We start from the raw sequence: 23,206 nt of genomic DNA, 5'->3' as shown, positions 1-23,206 counted from the left end.
ATTCTGATGAGCCCCCCCCCTCTCCTCCCCCCTTCAACTTGCTTATAAGGGATTACATCTTGAATCATTGCCTCACTTGATGCAGCTAATTCGGCTGTGACGGTCCCATCTGATGACGGAGACTTGTGTTGCCTCCGAAACGTCGTGATTTTTGTTTTATTTTATTTTATTTTCATTAATTTTGATGTTTTACCTACGTGACTTTACCGAAAAAACCTAAGAATATGGGATTTGGGTGGTCTGTGAAAAGAAGGGGGGAAAGGCAAGCGTTGATTCCGGTCACGGGGCCTGGCAGCCTCTGGGTATTTGACATTGAGGACATCCTCCTCCACCTCCTCCTATTCAGGTTCAGAATTTATATTTTTTTCTCTTTTGCGCTCTGGCTGATTCCGACCATGTCTACCCCATCCTGGTGTCTCTCCACACCAATTGTGTTTTCATTCTTAAGATGTTCCTAACCCCGCTCGTAGCTGACACACCAAACCATTCATTGCAACATCGCTCACGATTTCATTTGCTGTGCGGTTAACACAATTTTGGACTTGCAATCCAGAGGTCACCGGTTGTATCTCCCGGCGTGGCATTTTAAACATTGACGGTTCCTTCCAATCCCCCACTCCACGTCGGACCACCACCCCGCAGGACGTTCGGATTTTCGCGATGTTTCGCTCTCACCACGGTCGTTCAGTCGGCCCGGGTGCTGGTCAGACGTTCATCTTCTTGACGAGCGTGGAAGATAGGCCCAAGTGCCTGCTGAGAGGGGGCTCTCGAGACTTGCTCGTTGCGTCCTTCCTCTCCCCGGCGCTGTCAAAATATGCACGACTCCCTTCGCGCGAAAGCGCTTGAGATGCGGTCTTTACAAATTCCAAATTACATCACGGCGCGTAAAAGGAACACGGGTGATTAGATTTTTTCATATTTTTTTTTTTTACAATTTCCTCGCACTCGCTCCTTAATTGCTCGGGTGGCTTTTGTTTTCGGTCGTGCTTTCATTAACTCAACAACAATAACGAAAATGCCTCTGGCGACATCTGTCATCTGCATAATCGCAGCTCTCTCGCGCCGCCCGTGTATTTCAAGGGCGTCAGGTTAGATGAAAAAAATAAATAACCCCCAGAGACGATACCGACGCAGCAGATATTGTGTTCATACCCACAAAAAAAAATGCCTCCGAAATTAATGTATGACATTTTTTTCCCTTCCTTTTTTGTGCTTTTAATCAACATTATTCTAATGGGATCAACTTAGAGACTAATGTTGCTTGGGTAATTTTGCCGCGCGGTGAAATCTGTCGCTTGCGTTGAATTTGACCGTCGGGCTGCCCTCCACCCCCCCCCCACCGCTCCTCTTTCCGCCTCGCTCTCCGCTCCTTGGGCTCGGGGCTGCCAAAATATTTTTGCGGTCGCTTTGCTTTGGTAAAAAAAGAAGAAATTTCTAGATAAAAACTTCAAAATGTTAACGGAAGCAGCGCAACGCTCACGGGCGTCAGATAAAGTAAAACAAATATATAACAATAACAAACAAAGTTATAGTTACATAATAAAAACAAATGGCACAGCCTTGCAATTGCTGGCTCACGCCACTGCTAGGCAGCATTTTGGGCCCACTCCTCCAACCTGGCTAGAGGCGCCTTGCAAACGATGGGAGTTACCCACACTTTACCCCACCCGAACGCGCGACCTGCCGAACTGTGATGCACCCCCGCACGTCCGACTAGCGCGGTCGGTTACATACGGCGCGAAAGAAGTTCAACGCACGCGGACACGCACGTGCGGCAATGTGTTTGGGCACGCGCCAGTTAGTCGACCGGTCGTCTGGGGGTGGAGTAAAATGTGGGGAGGCCCACCTCTTCCGAGACGTCTTGGCCAGTGTGGAAGCGTAGGCCAAAACACCCTCTAAGAGGGGCTTCCTCGAGCTCCGTCCAGACCAGGGGTGGCCAACCTTGTAAGGTTGGCTGGAGAATTCCGCTCCACGTGCGACCCGCTGACCAAGCAGCTGTGGTGCTAACCGCTGGGTGGACCCCACGGGAAAACGGATAAAGCTGGGGTTTGGAATCGAACCGGTGACTCCTGGATTGCAAGCCGGGCGGTGGTGGCTATACACGTGGCCCAGCACTGTGGATGCGATGGTGGCGGTGGGGGGGGGTGGGAGGGATCAAATAGATCTGCATCGTCATTTCACTTGCCGCTCCGAGAGATCGAACGGGCGACCTTTGGATTGCAAGTTTAGTTTGCAAGCAATTACGATGGCGTGATATTTGTTGCAATGTTCCGTCATTTTTTTTTATACGTATGTTTAAAAAATCGACGACGTGTTGAATGAAAGTATTTAATATTTCCTCAATTAGCGGACATCACGATCTAGAGCTCGCCCAGTATATTTAATCTTCCGGCGGCGGCATTTGTACGCACAACCTAAGTTCCTTAAAGCCCCATCGACCTTGTCCACCTGGCGGAGCAGACAGACAGGCGCGATAAAGTTTAGTCCTATTCTATGGTTCTCTCGGTAAATTCTAGATTTGAAGTTTTCTTGACTGCAAGGATTCATACTCTTTGTTGTTTTTCGGTAAAGTCACGTAGGTAATTTTTTTTATTTAAATTAAATGAAATTTATTAGTTTTTTCATTTAAAAATTTCTCTCGGTAAAGTCACGTATATAGAAAAAATAATAACAATGAAATAAATATTCACTTTATTGTCATCTACGCGACTTTACCGAAAGAGCCATAGAATATGACTTCATGCAGTCACGAAAGTTTTAAGTCAAAATTTACAATTTAGTCCATCGCTGGGTCTCGCGTGGGTGGTGTAAATTGTGAGTGCTTCCACGTCTTCCGCGATGTACGGGCCAAAACTCCCTTCCAGAGTACACAGAGAGCACTGGTCAGAGCTCTCTCTAGCGGGGAGGGAGTGGCCCATCCGCCAGCGGTTGGCATGAGCAAGCAATTGCAGTGCTGCACCTTCACCTGTATCCCTATACGCACGGCGAGCAGCGGGGCCGGGCTGTGAGAGTCAGAAGCAGAATATTTATTTTTGCTGGATGAATCCGATGAGATATAGAGCTCTTTGTCACAGATGTCCAGGAGGGGGTGGGTAAGAACGTCACAGCAACAAATCATATGAAAAACACGATAGGAGTGCAAATTACAGGCAAGGTAAACACATCACTTTCAAAATAGCTATACAAATAAAAGTAAACCATTTTTTTATTTTACTAAGTCAGGCCCACTGAGCTTTTATCTTCTTTTTCGGGAGGGACCTGGCCACAAATGATAGCTCAACCAAGTGGCTTATCGTGTAGAGATCCACAGCAGCAGAATAATCTCCATAATTCTAGATTTGAAGCTTTCGTGACTGCAAGGAATCATATTCTTAGGTTTTTTCGGTAAAGTCACGTAGGTAAAACATCAAAATTAATGAAAATAAAATAAAATAAAACAAAAATCACGACGTTTCGGAGGCAACACACTTGATGCAGCTAATTCGGCTGTGACGGTCCCACCTGATGACGGAGACTTGTGTTGCCTCCGAAACGTCGTGATTTTTGTTTTATTTTATTTTATTTTCATTAATTTTGATGTTTTACCTACGTGACTTTACCGAAAAAACCTAAGAATGATCTCCATAATCTCAGACGCATCTTTCTGAATGCGGAGGGGAAAAATCCGGAGGTCCCGGAGGAAAAACATCGTCGCAAAAACGATGGCGAACGCCGCTGATCGCGCCGCTGAAGCCGCCCGTTACGTTGCAGCCGCCGCACGAGGCCGCTGCCGGCAATGACCTTGGACGCCGGCCAGTAATCCGGAATCGATACGGGCCGGGGGGGACGCTAAATCAGGATGGCATTGGTGTCTGGTCAATGTAGTTCATGTCGGTGCGGAGCCGTGATGGGGCGGGAGAGGCAGTGGGGGGCTAGTGACGGTGGGGAGGTGCTGGAGGAGTACGGGGGGCTTTGGCTGCAAACCCGGCTGTAAATACTGACATCACAGACAGTGGGTGTTTACCCAGGGAATCCCAATTGGATAGCCGGGGCAATTGCGAGCAGCCAGAGCGATTTCCACCCCCACCACCTCCCCCTCTCCGGGCTTTGCAGCGGAAATAAAATGGAGGTGTATACGTTATATAAATGTGCCAACATGCGTGCACACACACACACAGACAAAGATCCCCCACGTAGTGTACACAGGCTGTTGGGACAAGCTCTCTTAGCGAGCGACATTTGAAAGACGGCACTGGGCTTGAAGGATGGTGTGGCCTGCGCCGCGCCCGGCCGCCTTTTACCTGCCCCAGTTCTGATGGTTACGCACCACACCAGGTGCTTCCTTAAGGCGATGTCGACCTAGGGGAGGCCCAGTACGGGTTCAAGTAATCGTCACTGGTGGTGGCTGTGAGCGGGAGCCGATGTCCGTGGATGATGTTGGCTGTGGGGCGGCGTGGTGGCAAGGAAACGTCGCCTCCCTCGCCTAGTACACAGCACGTCGATTGACCATGCCTGTTATATATTTGGAGTTCGCGCAATCTCTCTCTCTCTCCCCGTGGTGGTCGCGTGGATTGTTCTCCGGGTTCCTCCAGTTCTGCCCTCCGCATTCAGAAAGAACGCGAGCTTAGATTATTGGGCTGCTACTACGTATCAAATCCCACGAGTGATGATCGAACCACTTCGGTGAGCTGCCATGTGTGGCCAGGGTGCCTCTGAAAAAGAGCTAATAGCTCGGCGTGCTTTACATGGAAAAATGAAATAGATTCATTTAAGTTTTTAGTGCTGGGGTCGAACTCGTATCGTCTGGCTCGGAGCACAGTGCGCGAATTTGATGGGGTGGGTGGGAGTGGTGGGAGAGGGGGCATGGGGGTTGAGAGGATGTGGGGGATATAGGTGACCGTCAAAGCGAGAACGAACAAAGAAATTACGTAAGAGAACCCACTTGCTGTACCACCATCTCCTGGGTCATTAGAAATATCTGTGCGATCCACAAACCCTTGCCTCTACCGAAAGCTCCGGTTTACATCGCAGATCCGTGCACGCTCATGCCGCGATGGGGTGGGTGGGGGGGCACCTCGCGGCCCGACCTATTGACCCCGGTGCCCGAGTCGCATTTCAAGAAATGGTCGGTCACCGTTCCGGAGTCCGGATAACATCCCGCAACCTGCAGTGGGATCGAGCTGGCGGGAGCTCCCGTGGTGGCCTCTCGTGCGACTCGCCAGAGAGCAACGTGGGCCAAAGGCCCTCTAACGAGCACTTGCTAAACAAAATCAAATAAAATTGCCAGGTAAGGTGAGTTACGTAGCTTTTTTCAGAAGCGACCTGGCCTCAAAATGTCAGTCCAACGAAGAGGCTTATCGCGTGGAAATTTACAGCAGCCACATACTCTGAATGGGTGTTGATTCTAAATGTGGTGGGACAAACTGGAGGACCCGGAGAAAAATTCACGCGACCACGGGGAGAGAGACACGCAAACTCCAAATATACAGGAGTCAGGGTTGAGATTGAACCCACAACCTCCTGCATATCGGGCGAGCTAGGTAACATCTCCAGCCCACAGAAGAACCTGCCAGTGTGAACTTGCCCCATCGACATCAACAACAATAATAATATAATAACAACACCCGGCCCTCTCCCCAAACCAGTGGACATTTGAAGAACAAAAAAACATAGAATGCGGTCACCCAATCTCAAACCTCCAATTAGCGCAAGTTGGCTACGCTACGGTGCAAAAGACGTTCAACACACACGTTTGACGCCATACGTAGCCAGCAGCGCTAATCGGAAGTGCGGGTAGGAGAGGATGACAAACTCAACGCGGACAACAAGAAAAATATTCCGACGGCGGACCGCGCAACAACGCCCCCCTGCTCCTTTGAGATTTTCACCACGTGGCCACTGCGACTGTCCGCTGGCGCACCACCCCCTCCCTTGAACCCCCCGCCCCTCCGCCCCCCCCCCGCACGCCACACGAATGAAGGCGACGATCGCCTGGCTGTTCAACCGACGTTCGTAGACTCGGCGGCGGCGGCGCTGATGGCGGCGGCAAGAGCCGTAGCGGGCGCACAGGGAGGAGGGTAATTGCCGAGGCTGCGTGAGGCGGAGAGGGGGGAGGAGGAGGAGGCGCGCGCCCCCCCCACACACCACGCTTGGGAACGCGTGTGTCAAGGTTTGGCTGATTAAGTAAGTGATTGCAAAGTCACTCCTGAACAATTTAATATTTCACAACGATTAATTGTGCCCTCGGCGATAAATTAAACTCCGCTGTTTACATAATTCAGGCAGATCAGTGATAAAACAACGAGAGAGAATAGAGAGAGAGAGAAGGATAAAAAAAATCCATTACCCTTTCTTTTTTCCACCCCCGTGGGTCGCACTGCAAGGGTCTGTAAAAGGCGGTGTCCTATCGCGGCACATCACGGTGTCAGCACATCACCCCGTTATTGTTCCAGGGCGCGCGCGACTTGACACTTTTCTTTTTGTTACAGTGATGATATCATAATTTTAACGTCGCTGCACAATTCCGGAGGCTTTTATTTCAATTATTTATTCGACTGTCTTGTGGTTGGTAGATATGTTATAGAAATATATATATGTGTACACGTGTGCGTGCGTGTGTGTATGTACGACATTGCTGGGGAGACCGCAATTCATATTTGATTGCAGCTTTCACGCACGTGTTAGTGAGCAGGCACGCACGGCGAATTTACCCTCAACAACAACCGCCATTCGCCAATAAGTGGCGGTGACGTCACCACGACGCTTGTGCCAGGCTATGTGCACCTCGAGGCCAGATGAAAATTCCTCCGGTACAGCTAATGAAGGCTTCACGAACTACGTGGTCGAAATAGATGTTAAATAATGTTGGAGTTAGAGAACATCTCTGTCGCACCCCAAGGTGAACAGGGAATGGCTCCGACTCCTGGCCACGTAGTTTTACCCGGGCCTGCTCACCATCATGAAGGTCCTTAATGATCGTGAGCAGCGGGTCAGGGATTCCGAAAGCACGAAGAACAACCCATTGCCCAGGCCTACTGATGGTATCATAGGCCTTGACCAGGTCAATAAAACAGAGATGTAGATCTTGTTGGAATTCCCTACACCTCTGCTGTAGCAAACGGACAGAATATATGGCATCTGTGCAGGACCGCCCTTTCCTGAAACAACATTGGGGGTCTGCAAGCCTCTCCTTAGCGTGCCTGGCAAGGGGGTGTTGAATAATCCTTGCCAGGACATTGCCTGGCACACTGAGGAGTGAGATGCCCCTGTAGTTGTTACAGTCTGTGCGGTCCCCCTTCTTAAAGAGGGGGACCACCAGGGCATCCTTTCAGTCCTGTTGAACCCCTCCAGTGGTCCAGACTGTTGTTATGATGTCATGTCGGGCAGTCTGTGCACAAACGCCACCCTCCCTCAGCATTTCACTTGGGAGTTCATCTCTGCCCGGTGCCTTTCCTGGTCTCAGACTCTGTATCGCCTTCAGTACTTCCTCAACAGATGGCACCTCAGACAGCCACTCACAGGGGGTGACTTCCTCTACCATAATTTGAGGCACCGCAGCCTCATCAGGATCATCCCCACTTTGTCCCACGATGTGTTCCATGTGGTGGGATTTCCCCTCCCACAGGACTTCAAAGAAATGCTCAGCAAATCTGCAAACCTGTTCCTAGGGGTCGGAGATTGGATCACCATTTTCCCCCTAATGATGGTAATAGGTGTGGCGCTGCAGGTAACTTTTTATGTATTTAAATAGGGATTTGTGATCGCGGGCCATTGAGGCAGATTCCATCTCCTCAGCAACCCGCGACCACCACCCATCTTTGCAGCGCCTCATGGCTCTCCAAACCTCCGAGCGAAGGCTGTGGTAAGCCTCCTCATTCTCCGATGTGGGATGCTGTAGTCGATGAGAGTGGGCTTGTCGCTTTTTCTCAGCCAGCTTGAACACCTCCTCTGTCAGCCATGGTCTCTGGGGAGGTCTGGACCGCGAACTAAAAGCAGCCATTGCAGCTGCCTGAGTCACAGTTCTATACCTCACCAATTTACCCTTGACATCTGGAGGAGTGGGGGACGATACCAACGCCAGCCGCAAGCGATGATGCAATTTTCGATTGCAACTTTCATCAGCTAGCTGAGACCAGGCCACTTTAGGTTGGAGTGGGGTCCTGGGTGTACACCCACCACCGGAGTGGAAGAATGGCAGGCGCATCTTACAAGTCGATGGTCAGAGGGTAGATCAGCTCCACGGTTGGTTCTGGTGTCAATAACATGGGCTCGCATCCGCTGGTCCATCACTATCTAGTCCAGCAGATGTTATTGCTTGGACCCAGCATGCATCCATGATGTTGTGTGGATGCGCTGATGCCGGAACAGCATGTTGGTAATTACAAGCCTATGGGCTGAGCAAAAATCTAGCAGCCTCCTACCGTTGTTATTGAGCTGATCTGGCCATGCCTTCCCATCACTCCAGATCAGGTGCCAGCATAATGACCAACTCGGGCATTGAAGTCACCCAACAAGATGACTCTATCCTGAGGGGCCACTTTAGCCAGCACCTGTGACAGGTGGTGATAGAAGGCATCTGACTCATCGGCCTTGCCTGCATCCCTCCACGGATGTTCGTCTTCGGTGGGAGCATAAGTAACCACGACCACCACTCCTCGCCTCTGGTTGATGGGAAGGCGAGCCCAAAGTAGCCTGGGGCTTACAGCTTCCCACACCTCACCGCCACGCTCCCACGCCCCCTTCATTCTTTTGTTCAGAAAAAGAGCCACACCCTGTTGTTTGGCAGTCTCCTGCCCCGAGTAGAGGACTGTCCACCCCTCATGGTGGCAGGAGCCAGAGCCGGTCCATCGGACCTCCTGAATGCCACAGAGATCCAGGCTGTACTGGTCCAGCTCCCTACAGAGGAGTGGGAGCCTCTCCTCCGCAGTGAGCGTTCGAACATTCCACGTGGCCATCCGTATTGGCTTTTTGTTGTTTCTTTGAGGAGCCCCGAGGGTAAAGATTCAGTCTCCTGGCTCTGCCAAATGGGGTTTGGCCAGGAGATATCATAGACGCTTGTCCCCCCGGGGCCTCCGGCACCGGCACAAGCGTGTTAATTACATTTTTCGGTCGTAGTTTCGTGGTAGTTAATTGAAGGTGGAGGGGTTACCAGCCCCTCGCACCCATCCAAAGCCCCCATTTAGCCGCTGTGATGGTCACAGACGCCATGAGGGGAAAGGCCAATTGGAATTGGCCCTCCCCCCCACAGCACTGTCCACGACAGCGTTGCCCGTCTGGCACCACGAGGAGGTAGGGGGTTGTTTTACTGGACTATAACCGAATTTACTCTCGTACACTTGCACACCAACAAAAACAAAGCTCCCCCCTATAGCCTTTGAATATAATGTTGGGGCAAGTGCTGTTAGCAAGCACCTATAAAGACCGTCACGACAAACATGCTTGTAGTGTGGCCTGCACCATGCCCGGCCACCTTTGTCTCCCCAGTGCTCATCTGTACACACTGCAGGGGGTACTAATTTAAGGCTGAATCAGTCTATGGGAGGCCAAGGACCGGTTCTCCTGCCCATCACTGATTTCAAATCCAACTCGGGTTCTCAGATTCGTAGCACAGTGCGGTGCGATAACTACAACAAAGTTAATTTAAAAAAAAAACTAAATCTATTGACAAGATTTGGGAACCAGTTCTGCGTCCGTTCATCGGCAGTGTGGTGCGCTGCTTTCTGCACAGTTCCAAAAAGAAATGTGTGTGTCTTTTAACGTCACAACAATTGCAATTGGAAGATTATTTTTAAAAAATTATTTAAGAAACGTGGCTATTTTTTTGTAAAGTCATTGGTGACCGGGCAGAAACAAGCAACTGCCTTCACTGTAGAAACACGGCTGAACGAAGAGAAATGGAAACTTGGATTCGAATCCAGGGGTTCCAAGCATGCCGGCTAAGTGCTCTGAGCCCTGAGCTGCCTGGTCACCTCGAATTTAATGTTTGAACAATTTTATTTTATTTTTTACAAATTAAGGCAACATCCACGTTCACTGCGATGGGGTATGTGGGGACTCAGGGCGCGAGCACGGTCGGCTCGCTTCCCTTAACGAACTGAGGGTGAAACCACGGGCGGCTGAAACCCCGAATTCGAACCCGGGTTTTCAAAAGCGCAGGGGCTCTGTGCTCTCGGCCCTCCGCCACCACCCAGCCACCTTCCAAAGCCGCTTCCGTTTTGAGCGTCGTTCGGTCGGTCGGTCGGTCGTGCAAGAGCGGAATCGAGAGGAAGGCTTCGAACCGCCGCCGTCCGTGTGCCCGTAAAACCGGACCTGGCACCGACACCGAAGAATTTACAATTGCGCGTGGCCCGTACGTCTCGTAAACTGCCTCTTCATCCGCAGGATATCAATCCCCGAGCCCCCCCCAGCCCCCGCCCACCGCACCTCGGGGCTCTGTGCGAGCGAGCGCCGCGCGCGCGTCGGGTGTCACCGCCATCCGTCGTGCCGCATTTTTACGTGCGTCGTTTGTGTCTCGTGCGCTTGCCTGGTCCGCGAGTGATTTACACACGCGGCCGCTTCCAGGTGATGCCCGCGCGCCGCGCTCACCGGTGGCTGCTGCCGATTGCACATTTGCTCAGTGGAGCCGTGCGTGTGTGCGTGTGTGTGTGAGGTGGGGAGCGGTAGTGTAGCAGTTAGCGCGCTGCGCTACGAACCTGGCGATCCAGGTTCGATTCCCGCTCACGGCCAACACCCGGTGACGATTATCTGAACCGGTCCTGGGCCTCCCCTAGGTCGACTCGGCCTGAAATGATTACCTGGAGCGGTGTGTAAATATCAGCACTGGGGAGACAAAGGCGGCCGGGCGTGGTGTTGGCCACGTGTGCCGTGCCGGCCTTCATTGGTGCTCGCTAACAGCACTTGCCCCAACAGACTGTTAAGGCTACACTGGGGATCTTTGTCTTTGTGTGAGGGGAGCGGTGGCACAGTGGTTAGAGCGCTGCGCTACGAACCCGGTGACACAGACTACAATTGGACACAAGACAAAGATCCCCCTCATAACCTTAACAGACTTTTTGGGGGCAAGTGCCGTTCGCTGCTCTGCGAACCAGGCGACCCGAGTCGTATTCACGCTCACGGCCAATATTCAGTGACGAATATCTGAACCGGGTCCTGGACCACCCGTATGTCGACTCGGCCTTAAAACGAGTGCCTGGTGCGGTGTGTAAACATCGCCACTGGGGAGACAAAGGCGGCCAGGCGTGCTGTTGGCCACCCACCCCCTCGTGTGCCACTCCGGCCTTCACCAGTGCTCGCTAACAGCACTTGCCCCAGCAGTCTGTTGAGACTATACGGGAGAATCTTCGCCTTTGTTGTGCAGGTGAGCAGCCTGTACATCTACGACAGCGTGGTGCTGCTGACCACCGCCTTCCACCATAAGCTGGAGGACCGCAAGTGGCACAGCATGGCCAGCCTGAGCTGCCTCAAGCGCTGGACCAAGCCCTGGAACGGCGGACACTCCATGCTGGACGTCATCCGCAAGGTATGGCGTTCGCGGTGGCGCGCTGACTTCAGTGTCGCGCCGACCGTGGCGGCAAGGTGATGGCAAGACAATGACAAAGATCCCCCAGGTAGCACCCATGAAGGCTGGCACGGCATACGCGGGGATGGGTGACCAGCACCACGCCTGGCCACCTTCCTATTGACACACACACGTTAATACAGGTATCAGTAAACAAGGTGATGACACACACACACATGTAATCCCCCCACCTCTGTCCACCCAGCTCTATAAGAGGGTTCACCACGGTTAGTCGATCGGCACCGTCGCATGAGGCGGGGTGAAGTGTGGCTACTCTCACCTCTTCCAAGACATTTGGCCAGCGTGGAAGAGTAGGCCAAAATGTCCCCTTGAGGAGGCTCTCTCGAGGTCTGTCTATGTGAACAGGAGGCACCTTCTACCAGCAGTGCCGTGATCAAGCAATTGCAGGGCTACCCCCTTTTTTCTCCAAAGGACATCGTGCATCTGGGAAATGGCCCTTTGTTCGTCGCTGTTGGCTGCTTGTGTCTTCTGCTGCTGCTGCTGCTGTTGTTTGTGTGTGTGTGTGTACGTAGGTCCTGTGCCTGTGTCTGCATCAGGGTGCATCTTCGTGCGTCTGCACGTGTCTTCATTAACCTGCGTGTGTATTTGCCGCACGTGCATCTACCAGTGTCTGTGTGTGTGTGTAGCGGTTAGCGCGCTGCATTATGAACCTGGCGGCTCGGGTTCGATTCCCGTTCACGGCCAACACCAGTGACGATTATCTGAACCGTTCCCGGGCCGCCCCTAGGTCGATTCAGCCTCAAATGAGTACCTGGTGCGATGTGTAAACATCATCACTAGGGAGACAAAGGCGGCCGGGCGTGGTGTTGGCCACCAACACCCTCGTGTGTCGTACCGGCCTTCATAGGTGCTCGCTAACAGCACTTGCCCCTACACTCTGTTAAGGCTAAATGGGGGACCTTTATCTTTGTGTATATGCATATGTGCTCGCTAACAACACTTGCCCCCTACAGTCTGTTAAGGCTACACGGGCGACCCTTTGTCTTTGTGTCCGCGGGGATTTGGCAGGGGCGCGTGTGGGGGCTGACGGGAGAGCTCCAGTTTAATGAGCTCGGCGTGAACCCCCACCTGCAGTTCGAGGTCCTGGGCACCAGCTACGCCGACGGCGGCCAGGAGAAAACCGTGCGGAAGGTGGGAGAGCGTGAGCGTCCACCAACAAAGACAAAGGTCCCCCGTGTAGCCTTGACATAACGTTCGGGGCAAGTGCTGTTCGCGAGCGGCCTATTCAGGCGGGCGACACGGCGCGCGAGGGGGTGTGTGGCCAACACCACGCCCGGCCGCCTTTGTCTACCCAATGGCGTTGGTTACATACGGCACCAGGTCCTCATTTGAGGCTGAGTCGACCCAGGGGAGGCCCAGGACCGGTTCGGGTAATCGTCACCGGCGTTGGTCGTGAGCGGCAATCGAACTCGGCTCGCCGGGTTCGTAGCGCAGCACGCTAATCACTGCACAACCGCTCACCACAAAACACACGCAAACGCAAACACACACGCGCACATGCACGCACGCGCACACACACGTGCCCATGATCTCAATCCCGAGCCCCCCGCTGCTGTCCGCGCCTGGTGGTGCTGAATTTGCTCGACATCCAGATGGGACCCACTGAGTGAATGAGCCTAAGGCTCAGTGGGTTTCTCTACATGGGAATGTGGACGGACAGACACAGCGGTTCTGACCGCATGGGGTAGCTGTGCAGAGCAAAAGACGAAGTAAAAGTTCCGCGCTGGTTTCGCCTCTCGCGTAAACTGTCGACGCGGGTTTCGGTGTCGGCGAGCGCCCATTAAGTTCGCCGTGGCGGCGCGCGAGAGGTTGGTGTGGCCACCACCATAACCTCTCCACTCACCAGTGCTGATGTTCAAACACAACATCATGCCCGGCCGCCTTCGTCTCCCCAGTAATGATGTTCAAACGCCACACCATACCCCAACCACGTTTGTCTTGACCAAGTACCGTTGTTTGCACAATTCCACACTCTCTGAGTTGACCTGTAGGTGGCTCTCATGGTTTGAACATCACTGACCACTGATGTGAGTTATCGACGCTTTTTCTCTCTCTCTCTCGAGAGAGAGAGAGAGCCGTGCCATCCTCCCCTATAGCCATTGGGGTGGACAGAGCGCTAGGAGGGATGATGGGCAAAGGGCGAGACTGGTGACAGAAGGGCAGCCAGAAGGAGAGGGGGGGCACCTGAGATTAATGACCAGCGAGGAAGAGCTGGCGGGGGGTGGAGGGCGGGGGGGTGGAGGGTGTGGGTTGCAAGAGGGGCGAGGGGCGGGCATCGGGAATGGGGGGGCCTTCATCCAGCAATGGCGGAGAAGTAAAAAGGGGTGTTCAGTCGTTTGGGGATAGACGATGATGATGATAATGATGAGATTGATCATGGTGTTTCTGGTGTAGGTATGCGCACGTGCACGCGGTCACGCTCGCAATATGTGCCCACGTGCGCACGCTTGTACGCACGTGCGTACGTCGAAGTTGTCTCGCACCGCGCGTAGCCCAACCGTGCGAGGCGCCTAACCCGCTCCATTCCTCCGCCGCCCCCAGCTCGGCGTCTGGGACCCCGTGAATGGACTCAACGGCTCGCTGAGTGACAGCATGCCAGGACGCAACATCCGCGGGGTCACGCTCAAGGTGGCTGTTGTGCTGGTGAGGAGAGGGAGGGCGGGACAGATGAGTGCTCGGACAGTCGGGTGCGTGGCCGTGGTTGGGCGGCGGCCGTGTGGTTGTTGTCGCTGTCCAGGAGGACTGGCGGAATGCCAGGGCGCTCGTTCACTGGGTCAAGGGCATTCGCATATATCGAAAGCAGGATTCATAAAAGTCTAAAAAATTCATGGGTTCGGCGGTTTTGCAAGTGGTGTTATTTTTTCATTGACACAAGTCCTTCGATTTCATGTCTAGGCGTTCACGACCGTTATTATAATTTGTAATATGCTTGTTTTTTGTTAGGTTGTCGTGCAGGTATGATGTGAATGTTTCACGATAACCCCCCACCATCTGACAGGGACAATCAAATCAAATTGTCACGTGGGCAACAATTGACAAGTTAAATGGCATGAGTGGAACAATTGTCACCTCAATGGCAATGTGATTATCCTGATTCGGGGTGTATGTTTTTCCATGCATTGTTTCTAGTGAATGCAGTCAGACGGCATCAAAACTAAAAAAAAACAGCATGCCGAGTTCCTCTTCAATCACGTGACTGCCTCGGGGGAATGGGGAGACCCCCCCCCAATCCCACGGGAGGAGCAGCCAGAGGCCACCAGCAGTGGCCCCCCCAACCCAACCCCCCACCAACCCCACCCCCTGCCCTCACCCCCTCCCACCCTCCCACCCCTCACCCCCTCACCACGAGTGGTCCTCGCAGCGATTGAGCGTCGCGATCCATATTCAACGATTGATTCATTATGACCACGACGTTATTGCTGCGGTTGAAGAGTCACGTTCCTACCGGGGACCCGGTAAAAACCACGTGACCTCGGGGGGCCAACGTTGGCAACGCGTGGGCCGCCCCCCCCCTTGATCCTGACATCCCACGTTTCGGGAAAAGAAGAAGAAAAGAAATGAAACGTTGATAATAGTTTTTTTACCCTTCTATCTGGCAACAAAACTAACACCTTTTTTACAAGGAGTCATGTTTGCATAGACCACAATACCTGCAGTCATAATGCAAACAAAAAACATGGGTTGGACCCATGTGAGACTAGGCTCTAAGGAAAGCTGTCTCGGGTGTGGACCAATCAACTTCAAGGACAGTGCACATTATCAGAGTTATGTTTTTTGTTTGCATTATGGCTGCAGGTATTGTGGTCTATGCAAACATGACTCCTTGTAAAAAAGGTGTCAGTTTTGTTGCCAGATAGAAGGGTAAAAAACCAATTATCATATTTTTTACTGGCAAATGAGGTTCCAATGGTGTAAATGAAACGTTGCTGGAGCTGACGAAGGGCCGTCTTCGTCGGGCGGCGAGTGGGCCAGACACGGCGCGAGGAGCCGGACGTTTGAACGTCGCGAGGTCCCCCCCCGTGCGAAGTGCTCGGGCGAGAGTCGATGGCGATGCCGTCCCGTCGATTGTGGCCCGCCGTGGCTACGTTTCCGGGACGAGTCCCATTGAAGGTTTTTTTTTCAGCTCGGGCTGATGACGGTGACGACGGCAGTGCTGATGAGAAACACCATCGTGATGGTGGTGGTGGTAGTGGTTTATCTGGAGGGGGGTTGTGGTGCGGCGGTTAGCGCTGCGCCACAAACTCGGCGGCCCGAGTTCGATTCCCGCTCAAGGCCAACACCCAGTGATGATTATTTCGAACCAGTCCTGAGCCTCCTCTGCGTCGACTCAGTGTCAAATGAGTACCTGGTGCGGTGTGTAAACATCGCCATTAGGGAGACAATGACGGCTGGGCGTGGTGCTGGCCACCCACCACCTCATGTGCCGTTTCGGCCTTTATAGGTGCTCGCTAACAACACTTTCCCTAACAGTCTATTAAGGTTATTGGTGTATTGGATGTCGCCAACCTGATTTTTATACCCTAATAAATATTATAATTAATCAATCCCTTTGGTAAACAATACAATATGGGCACTTAAAATTACGTTTATTTACTGTGTAAACCATCGGCATTCACACTGGATAAATAATAATTATAGGGATAGATTATTGCAATGTGCATGATATGTTCTAGACATACATTGTGTGATAGCCTCTCTGGTGTACAACCCAACCATCTGAGAATGTTATAAAGCTGATCAACTAATTATCTATGTTCATATTATGCTGGTGGCTTGTGGAGACCTTCATACAGCAGTGGATTGACCATGGCTGACAGTTATTCAAAAACATCATTAATACCTTCGATGACGGAGTGGTTAGTAACTCTATTTTTAAATGTCCATTTGTAACAGCGAACTATTTAATAGCAATCATAACTCTAACGCAAGGAGCGAAAATGCAGACGAACACGAATCCAATGGCGAGAGTCAATGAATCGACTGAGACGCCGGCCACGGCAAACGGACGAGGCGGTGACCTCACCGTCCGCGTGTGCACTCCAGGCAGCGTGCTAACCGCTGCGCCACAGCTCCTCTTACAGATAAAACACCGCCACCACCAGCCAGCCAGCACCGTCATGATGTCGTTTCTCGTCAGCACTGCCATCGTCATGCGACGCACAGGGGTTCAGTCGGCCACAAAGGGGGCGGGGGGGAGCCAGAATTGACAGATATAAACAAGATAATTGTTTTTATACCCTTCTATCTGGCAACAAAACTGACACCTTTTTTACAAGGAGTCTTGTTTGCATAGACCACAATACCTGCAGCCATAATGCTAACAAAAAACATAACTCTGATAATATATGCACTGTCCTTGAAGTTGATTGGTCCACACCCGAGACAGCTTTCCTTAGAGCCTAGTCTCACATGGGTTGGACCATATGACGCCAAAAGGCGCACAACTCAAAGACAATGCACCATCAGAGTATGAGAGCTCGGGGTAAGCATTTACACACACAAGATATAAACAAGTAAACGAAAAAAATATTAAAAATGTTTTTATTAATTGAAATATTTTTGGGTTTGATCGTGTACATATACATGTGTCGTTAAACCCGCCACCACCCGGCACAGCCAAATAGTATGGTTCGTCACGTAACTGGTTCAGCACACCGGTGCGTTGGAGCGCAAACCCACAACATTTGCCCAAAAACCTCTGTTATGGATAATGTTGGTCGCGAAAGCCTACGCGTTGAACTCATTAAAACATTTTCTGCGGTCTACCATGGGTCAAGCCCGATTAAAGCGGCATAAAGTAGCACGATCCCACACCCTTTGAGGAAATCCGAGACCGATGGGTCCCAGCATGAAAGCAAGACGCACGATAACTTAATTGTGACTATTGTAACCTTTAAATGTCTTTATTAATACAGTCACCTTCATCTAAACTAGTGGTCGTTAACCTTTACTGCAGCCTTGCATCCCTTTGGTTCTCAATCATAAAAAATATAATGTTAGTAGATACATAGGTGTGAAACAAAGTAGTTGTAACTTACGTGCCCGTACTTTATTTGCGTTCCGATGAGTTACTTTCTTGCAAAAAAATCTGGCCGTGTCTCGCACACCCACTGCTCTAAACCCAATACACGGTGTAACTAAAATAATATGTACAAAGTGTTTAAAAAATAAATGTTAACACTTATATGGGACTTTCGTTTTTAATGGAAAAATAACGGATATTACACTCTAACGTTATTACAAATGCAATTTTAATAGCTTCAAGAAGTCAAGAGTCTCCACGTGTTCGCCATCATCGTCAACGCGTGCCTGGAATCTTCTCCAGGTGTTCTCCAGAGCCCGAAGGCACGTCTATTGTGCTGCTATTGTTGAAAATTCTCAGAAGTGTTAATATAGATTTTTGTAAGCACCCTGTATATAGTTATTAAAAACATCCGTAGCTATTGCAGTGAAAGTGAGTCGGGAAGAAAGGAGGGGGGCCCACAGTCATATCTTGCATACCCCCCCCCCCCCCCCCATGACATAGGCCATTGCACTTCTGGTTCCAAACGAAAGTGAGAAGGACCAGGCAACGCTTTCTTAGGCAGACCTGACCTTTCGCTCAATAACTTAGGCCTCGGGGCAGCTTCAGTCCTCATGCCTTGGTTGCAACTCGGCGTTATTTTCCCCAAGTGGTTGAACCTTCGATGAACTCTGAGGCTCAGGGAACGGCCACTTTGTGAGAGTTACAATCTGTAGCTCGGCAGCCTTTCCTTTTACTCCGAATAACAATACTCCATAATACTTGTTTTTGTTGGGGTTAGATTGCGTAAATATGTGTCGTTAAACCCGCCACCACCCGAACGGCCAATTAGTAAGGTTTGTGACGTTAACAGTTATATATTTACGCGATATATGATATTGGTCGCAAAAGCGTACGTGTTAAACAATAATAATCATCATAATAACAAAGAAAATGCCTCCCACTGACGTCATTGTCATTTCACCACCTCGTCCGGGGTTCTTGCAGCACGGTGCCATGAGCCTTTGTGTTCGAGAACGGTCCGCTGAAGGTGATGTCGCAGAACTGCTTCCGAGACCCCCTGCTGATAATAATGATTGTGAGTTCGTACGTTCGGTGTTCGCAGGGCTATCGCGACGGAATCCGCCGCTGTGTTTCACCGACACGGTCTGCTGTAGTGTCACATTACGGGGGACGGGCGATGCTGCTGTGTAAATCCAACTGAATAATTTGCGGGTCCATTGAACAAAAAATGACAAATTTGGATAACTTTTTGCGAGCAAATGATTGAACGAACGAACGATCGATCGAACGATCGAGAGAAGGAGCAAGCATGACTGCCCGCGGCCCGCAGGACCCGCCGTTCGTGATGAAGGCGAGCAACGTCCTGGGGCAGCCCAAGCGCTTCGTGGGCTTCGCCGTCGACGTGCTGGAGGAGCTGTCGCGTCACCTGGGCTTCACCTACGACCTCTACCAGGCGCCCGACAACAGCTACGGCCGCCCGGGGACCGGCGGCTCCTGGAACGGCCTGCTCGGGGAGATCCTGCACAAGGCATGGACACGCACGCACGCACGCACGCACATGCACGCACGCACATGCACGCACGCACGCACATGCACGCACGCACGCACACGTGAAGACAAAGATCCCACCGTGTAGCTTTCAACAGGTTATTGGGGAAGATGCTGTTAGCGAGCACCTATAAAGTCACGTGTGCGCAGTCGCGGCAAAGGGGAGGGGAGGGTTTGGGGGTGGGTGGGTGACTATGAAATGGGGGGGGGGGGTGGTAATATTCCTGCTTAGGGACCCCTGATGGTGGCAGAACCACCCCTGGCCTTGTGGAAACTGGCGGAGGAGAATGTTGGTCTCGGGGGGGGGGGGGGGGGGAATAGGGAGGCGTGAGTTTGGGGGGGCGGGGGTGTTGAATGAAAAATTGGCCAAGCAAATGAAGTGACCGTAATTTGAGTCGAAAATTTGGAAGCAAATGGGGAAAGATTTGAATTAATTAGCCGAAACACTGATAGATTGATTTTAATTAAGCTCAAAATGAAAGCACAAATATAATTCATGCATCGGGAGGGTGGGGGTGCCGGGGGCGGGGGTGGGAGGAGGCGGGGTGGGTGGAGAAGAGGGGGGGGACGAGGTGGGGGGGTGGCGCTGAAATTGAAGGAGGGAAACGAATTGGTTTAATTTCAGACCAAAATGCTCATTTTTGGCCAGTGAGTCTACGTGTATGTGAGCATGGAGGGAGTAGCGGTGCAGCGGTTAACGCGAGCTGCACTACGAACCCAGCGACCCTAGTTAGATTCCCACCAATGACGATAATGTGAACCGGACCTGCGTCTCCCCTTGGTCGACTCAGCCTCAAATGAGTACCTGGTGCGGTGTGTCAACATCGCCACCGGGAAGACAAAGGTGGCCGGCCAACCACCCGGTCGTGGGTCGTGCCGGCCTTCATAGGCACTGCTAGCTAGCAGCTCTTGCCCCAACAGTCAGTTGAGGCTTTAACGGGGCGGATCTTTGTCTCTTCTATGTGCGTGTGCTCGTGCACGCGCGCGCACTCAGCCATTACTCCTCGAGGAAGGAGGCCCATCTCTCTGAACGCGTTCAAAGAATCCTCAAGGCATTAGCGACCGCGCACGAGCAATTTGCCTCTTTCACTGAGCAGCTTGAAAGAATGTTCAAGCAGCTCGTGACTGTAACGTCCGCCACTGATGTCGCCATCTCACGCAACTCCGAAGACGCGTCTCGTTCGCGTTCCAGATTTCCAGGTGTTCGGTTTCGACGTCTTCCAAGGCACCCGAGGGTCCTCTGTGCGGTGTTGCGTCGACGTTTATGTTACGAAGAACCGTGTTAGCATTTGTTCCTGAAGATTGCACGATTCAGTGTCAATGTTTTACAACCCGACATGCATTTTTTTTTATCAACTCTACATCTTATTCAGCGCGAAGGTTCTTTTTATTCCACAGCAGCTCATAATCCAATCGGGGTTTTTGCGAGCTTTCACGATCTCTGAAACCTTCGGCACGTGCCGCCGGATGGAGCGTCGCCAGCATATTCAACCTGCGCGGTTCAGACTGGTGACTTCACGTAACTGTTGAGAGATACGCACACGGGAGGGGGGGGAGCTTAATTTATCTCCCGTAATTATCTGGCTAGCACAGCCAGAGCGAGAGGAACGCCGGATGTGGCATGCCGAATCCTGCAAATATATATTTTCCGTCGGTCGCTGGTAGAGCAAAGTTAGCGGTAAGTGGCCAGCAGTAGCTGCAGCCAGAGCGAGGGGTATACTGGATGTGTTGTGCCGGGCGACGACAAATCTTCTGCGTCACTGACCCGGACAGACCCAGTGGAAATTAAACCCTTAGTATACGAATCTCTTTTTATGGAGTTGCCCTGCAAATCTTAATATAACGGACGATACCTTCACGTGCACCCTGTACGCCCTGATAAGACCAACCAAATGGGCTCGATCAGTCGTTTATCGCCACCGATAAGGACGGCCGCGGTGCCTCGGAGGTTGTTAATTTTCGTCGGGATGGGGCACGGAGGAATCGGCCTGCGGGAGTGATTCCTGGACGCTAAGATGAAAATTGAGGCCTTCCCACTCCGGCACCCGCCTCGCCCGGCAGATAAAGCGTCGTTACAAATAAATGGGTAACTAAGCAGGAGAGCGTAAATTTATATATATAAAAAAATAATAACCTTCGTCATTTTGTTACGGAATTTTCATTAAGTCCACGGGCCAGTGGGAATGAATAAATGTTTTGTTGTTTAATTCATCCGCGTTTTTAAATTATGTTGAGAAGCTGTTTTGCCAGCAAGCATTACTAATGGGGCTGATAATGATCCGGTAATGAAAGACTGCCTCTGTTCCGCACCACTAACGAGACGCTAATTTGTTAACCCCTTCCGAAATCTGACGGTGGATAGAATTGTGGGATTGTGTGGAGGGGGAGGAGGCGGGGGGGGGAAGGGATGTGGGTGGAGGGGGGGTGGGTGGAGGGGTGGGTGGAGGGGGGGGGTGGGTGGAGGGGTGGGTGGAGGGGTGGCGGGCTGCACACAGTTGGGAGCCACGGGCGCGCACGGTTTGGTCGCTCAAAAACGTGCAACCGCTAAGAGCCCTAACCGCATGCGTTTTCAACTTGCTGCCATGACATGACGTCGCGGGGCGGGGAGGGAGTCTCGGGGTCGTTACATGTGGCTGCCTTTCATGAGCGGTGGGCCCCATCCACCTGCTACCAAATGCGCACTTTGATTCTATTAGGGCAATTAGCACTCCAATTTGGGTCAAAATCGAGACTCAAATGGAGCTTTGAGTTGGGGGCAGACTGCCGTTGTGTGGGCAAGTTTAATGAGACGGGAGTAAAGTTTTAAATTCCCGATGTAATTGTTCCTTTTTAGTTTAGTTATTTTTCCACGGCGTTTTTAATCGAGTTGCAATATTTTTGGTTCGATTACTGAAAAAGGTTCATTCTCCTCTCTTGGAAAAAAAAGAGTGGGATAATTACATCTCGCACCTCCTGAAAACGAGTCTCGAGATGCGGAGTAAACCCTGGAATCATCGTTTACCGTTCGCGCGACCGGCGCTTTTGCGCCATGACAATGCGTCTCCAGTCCGTTGCTTGCGTTGTTCGCCAGTTCGCACAGTCGCGTCCCGTTCTGGTTGTGCCTTTGAAGGGTCGCCCCTTAGTGCGGTCGCTGACTTCGCGCGGTTCCCGCCCCTGCCCCCCCCCCGATCCGCAGCAAGCAGACGCCGGCCTGGGCGCGATGGTCATCACGCCGGAGCGCGAGTCGGCCGTCGACTTCACGGTGCGCTTCCTGGACCGCGGTGTCGCCGTGATGCTGCGCCGGCCCGACCCCTCATGGCACCTGCTGTCGTGCCTCTCGCCGCTGGAGCCCGCCATCTGGACCTGCCTCTCGGTCACCGTGTGCCTCGTGGGCGTCCTCGTGCACCGCCTCAACGAGCTGCACGGCAAGGATGACGGCGGCGGCAGCGCCAGCGGAGGCACGGCCGACGACGATGACTACGAGGTAGGGCGGGGACTAGCGGCCGAGTCGGCGTGGCTATTGGACAGTAGGCAGGGGACTAGTGGCTGAGTGAGTGTGGCTATTGGACAGTAGGCAGGGGACTAGCGGCTGAGTGAGCATCGCTATTGGACAATGGGCAGGGGACTAGCGGCTGAGTGAGCGTGGCTATTGGACTGTAGGCAGGGGACTAGCGGCTGAGTGAGCATGGCTATTGGACAGTAGGCAGGGGACTAGCGGCTGAGTGAGCGTGGCTATTGGACAATGGGCAGGGGACTAGCGGCTGAGTGAGCGTGGCTATTGGACAGTAGGCAGGGGACTAGCGGCGGAGTGAGCGTGGCTATTGGACGGTAGGCAGGGGACTAGCGGCTGAGTGAGCGTGGCTATTGGACAGTGGGCAGGGGACTAGCGGCTGAGTGAGCGTGGCTATTGGACAGTGGGCAGGGGACTAGCAGCTGAGTGAGCGTGGCTATTGGACAGTAGGCAGGGGACTAGCGGCTGAGTGAGCGTGGCTATTGGACAGTGGGCAGGGGACTAGCGGCTGAGTGAGCGTTGCTATTGGACAGTGGGCAGGGGACTAGCGGCTGAGTGAGCGTGGCTATTGGACAGTGGGCAGGGG

At 52.3% G+C, this 23,206-nt stretch overlaps 1 protein-coding gene across 1 annotated transcript in view; it reads left to right on the top strand.

Moving 5' to 3' along the window:
• The window catches only part of LOC144946472 (glutamate receptor ionotropic, delta-2-like), a 194,763-nt gene that overhangs the window by 151,917 nt on the left and 19,640 nt on the right, over window positions 1-23,206 (top strand). The window contains 5 exon segments of the mRNA XM_078875369.1: window positions 11,336-11,497; window positions 12,566-12,688; window positions 14,099-14,200; window positions 18,913-19,110; window positions 22,306-22,593. Of these exon segments, the coding sequence (XP_078731495.1) occupies window positions 11,336-11,497; window positions 12,566-12,688; window positions 14,099-14,200; window positions 18,913-19,110; window positions 22,306-22,593 (873 nt within the window).

This window comes from Lampetra fluviatilis, chromosome 41 (genome assembly GCF_964198595.1).
Source record: "Lampetra fluviatilis chromosome 41, kcLamFluv1.1, whole genome shotgun sequence".
In the NCBI taxonomy this organism is placed as follows: Eukaryota; Metazoa; Chordata; class Hyperoartia; order Petromyzontiformes; family Petromyzontidae; genus Lampetra; species Lampetra fluviatilis.
This window is presented reverse-complemented; position numbering and strand designations above follow the sequence as displayed.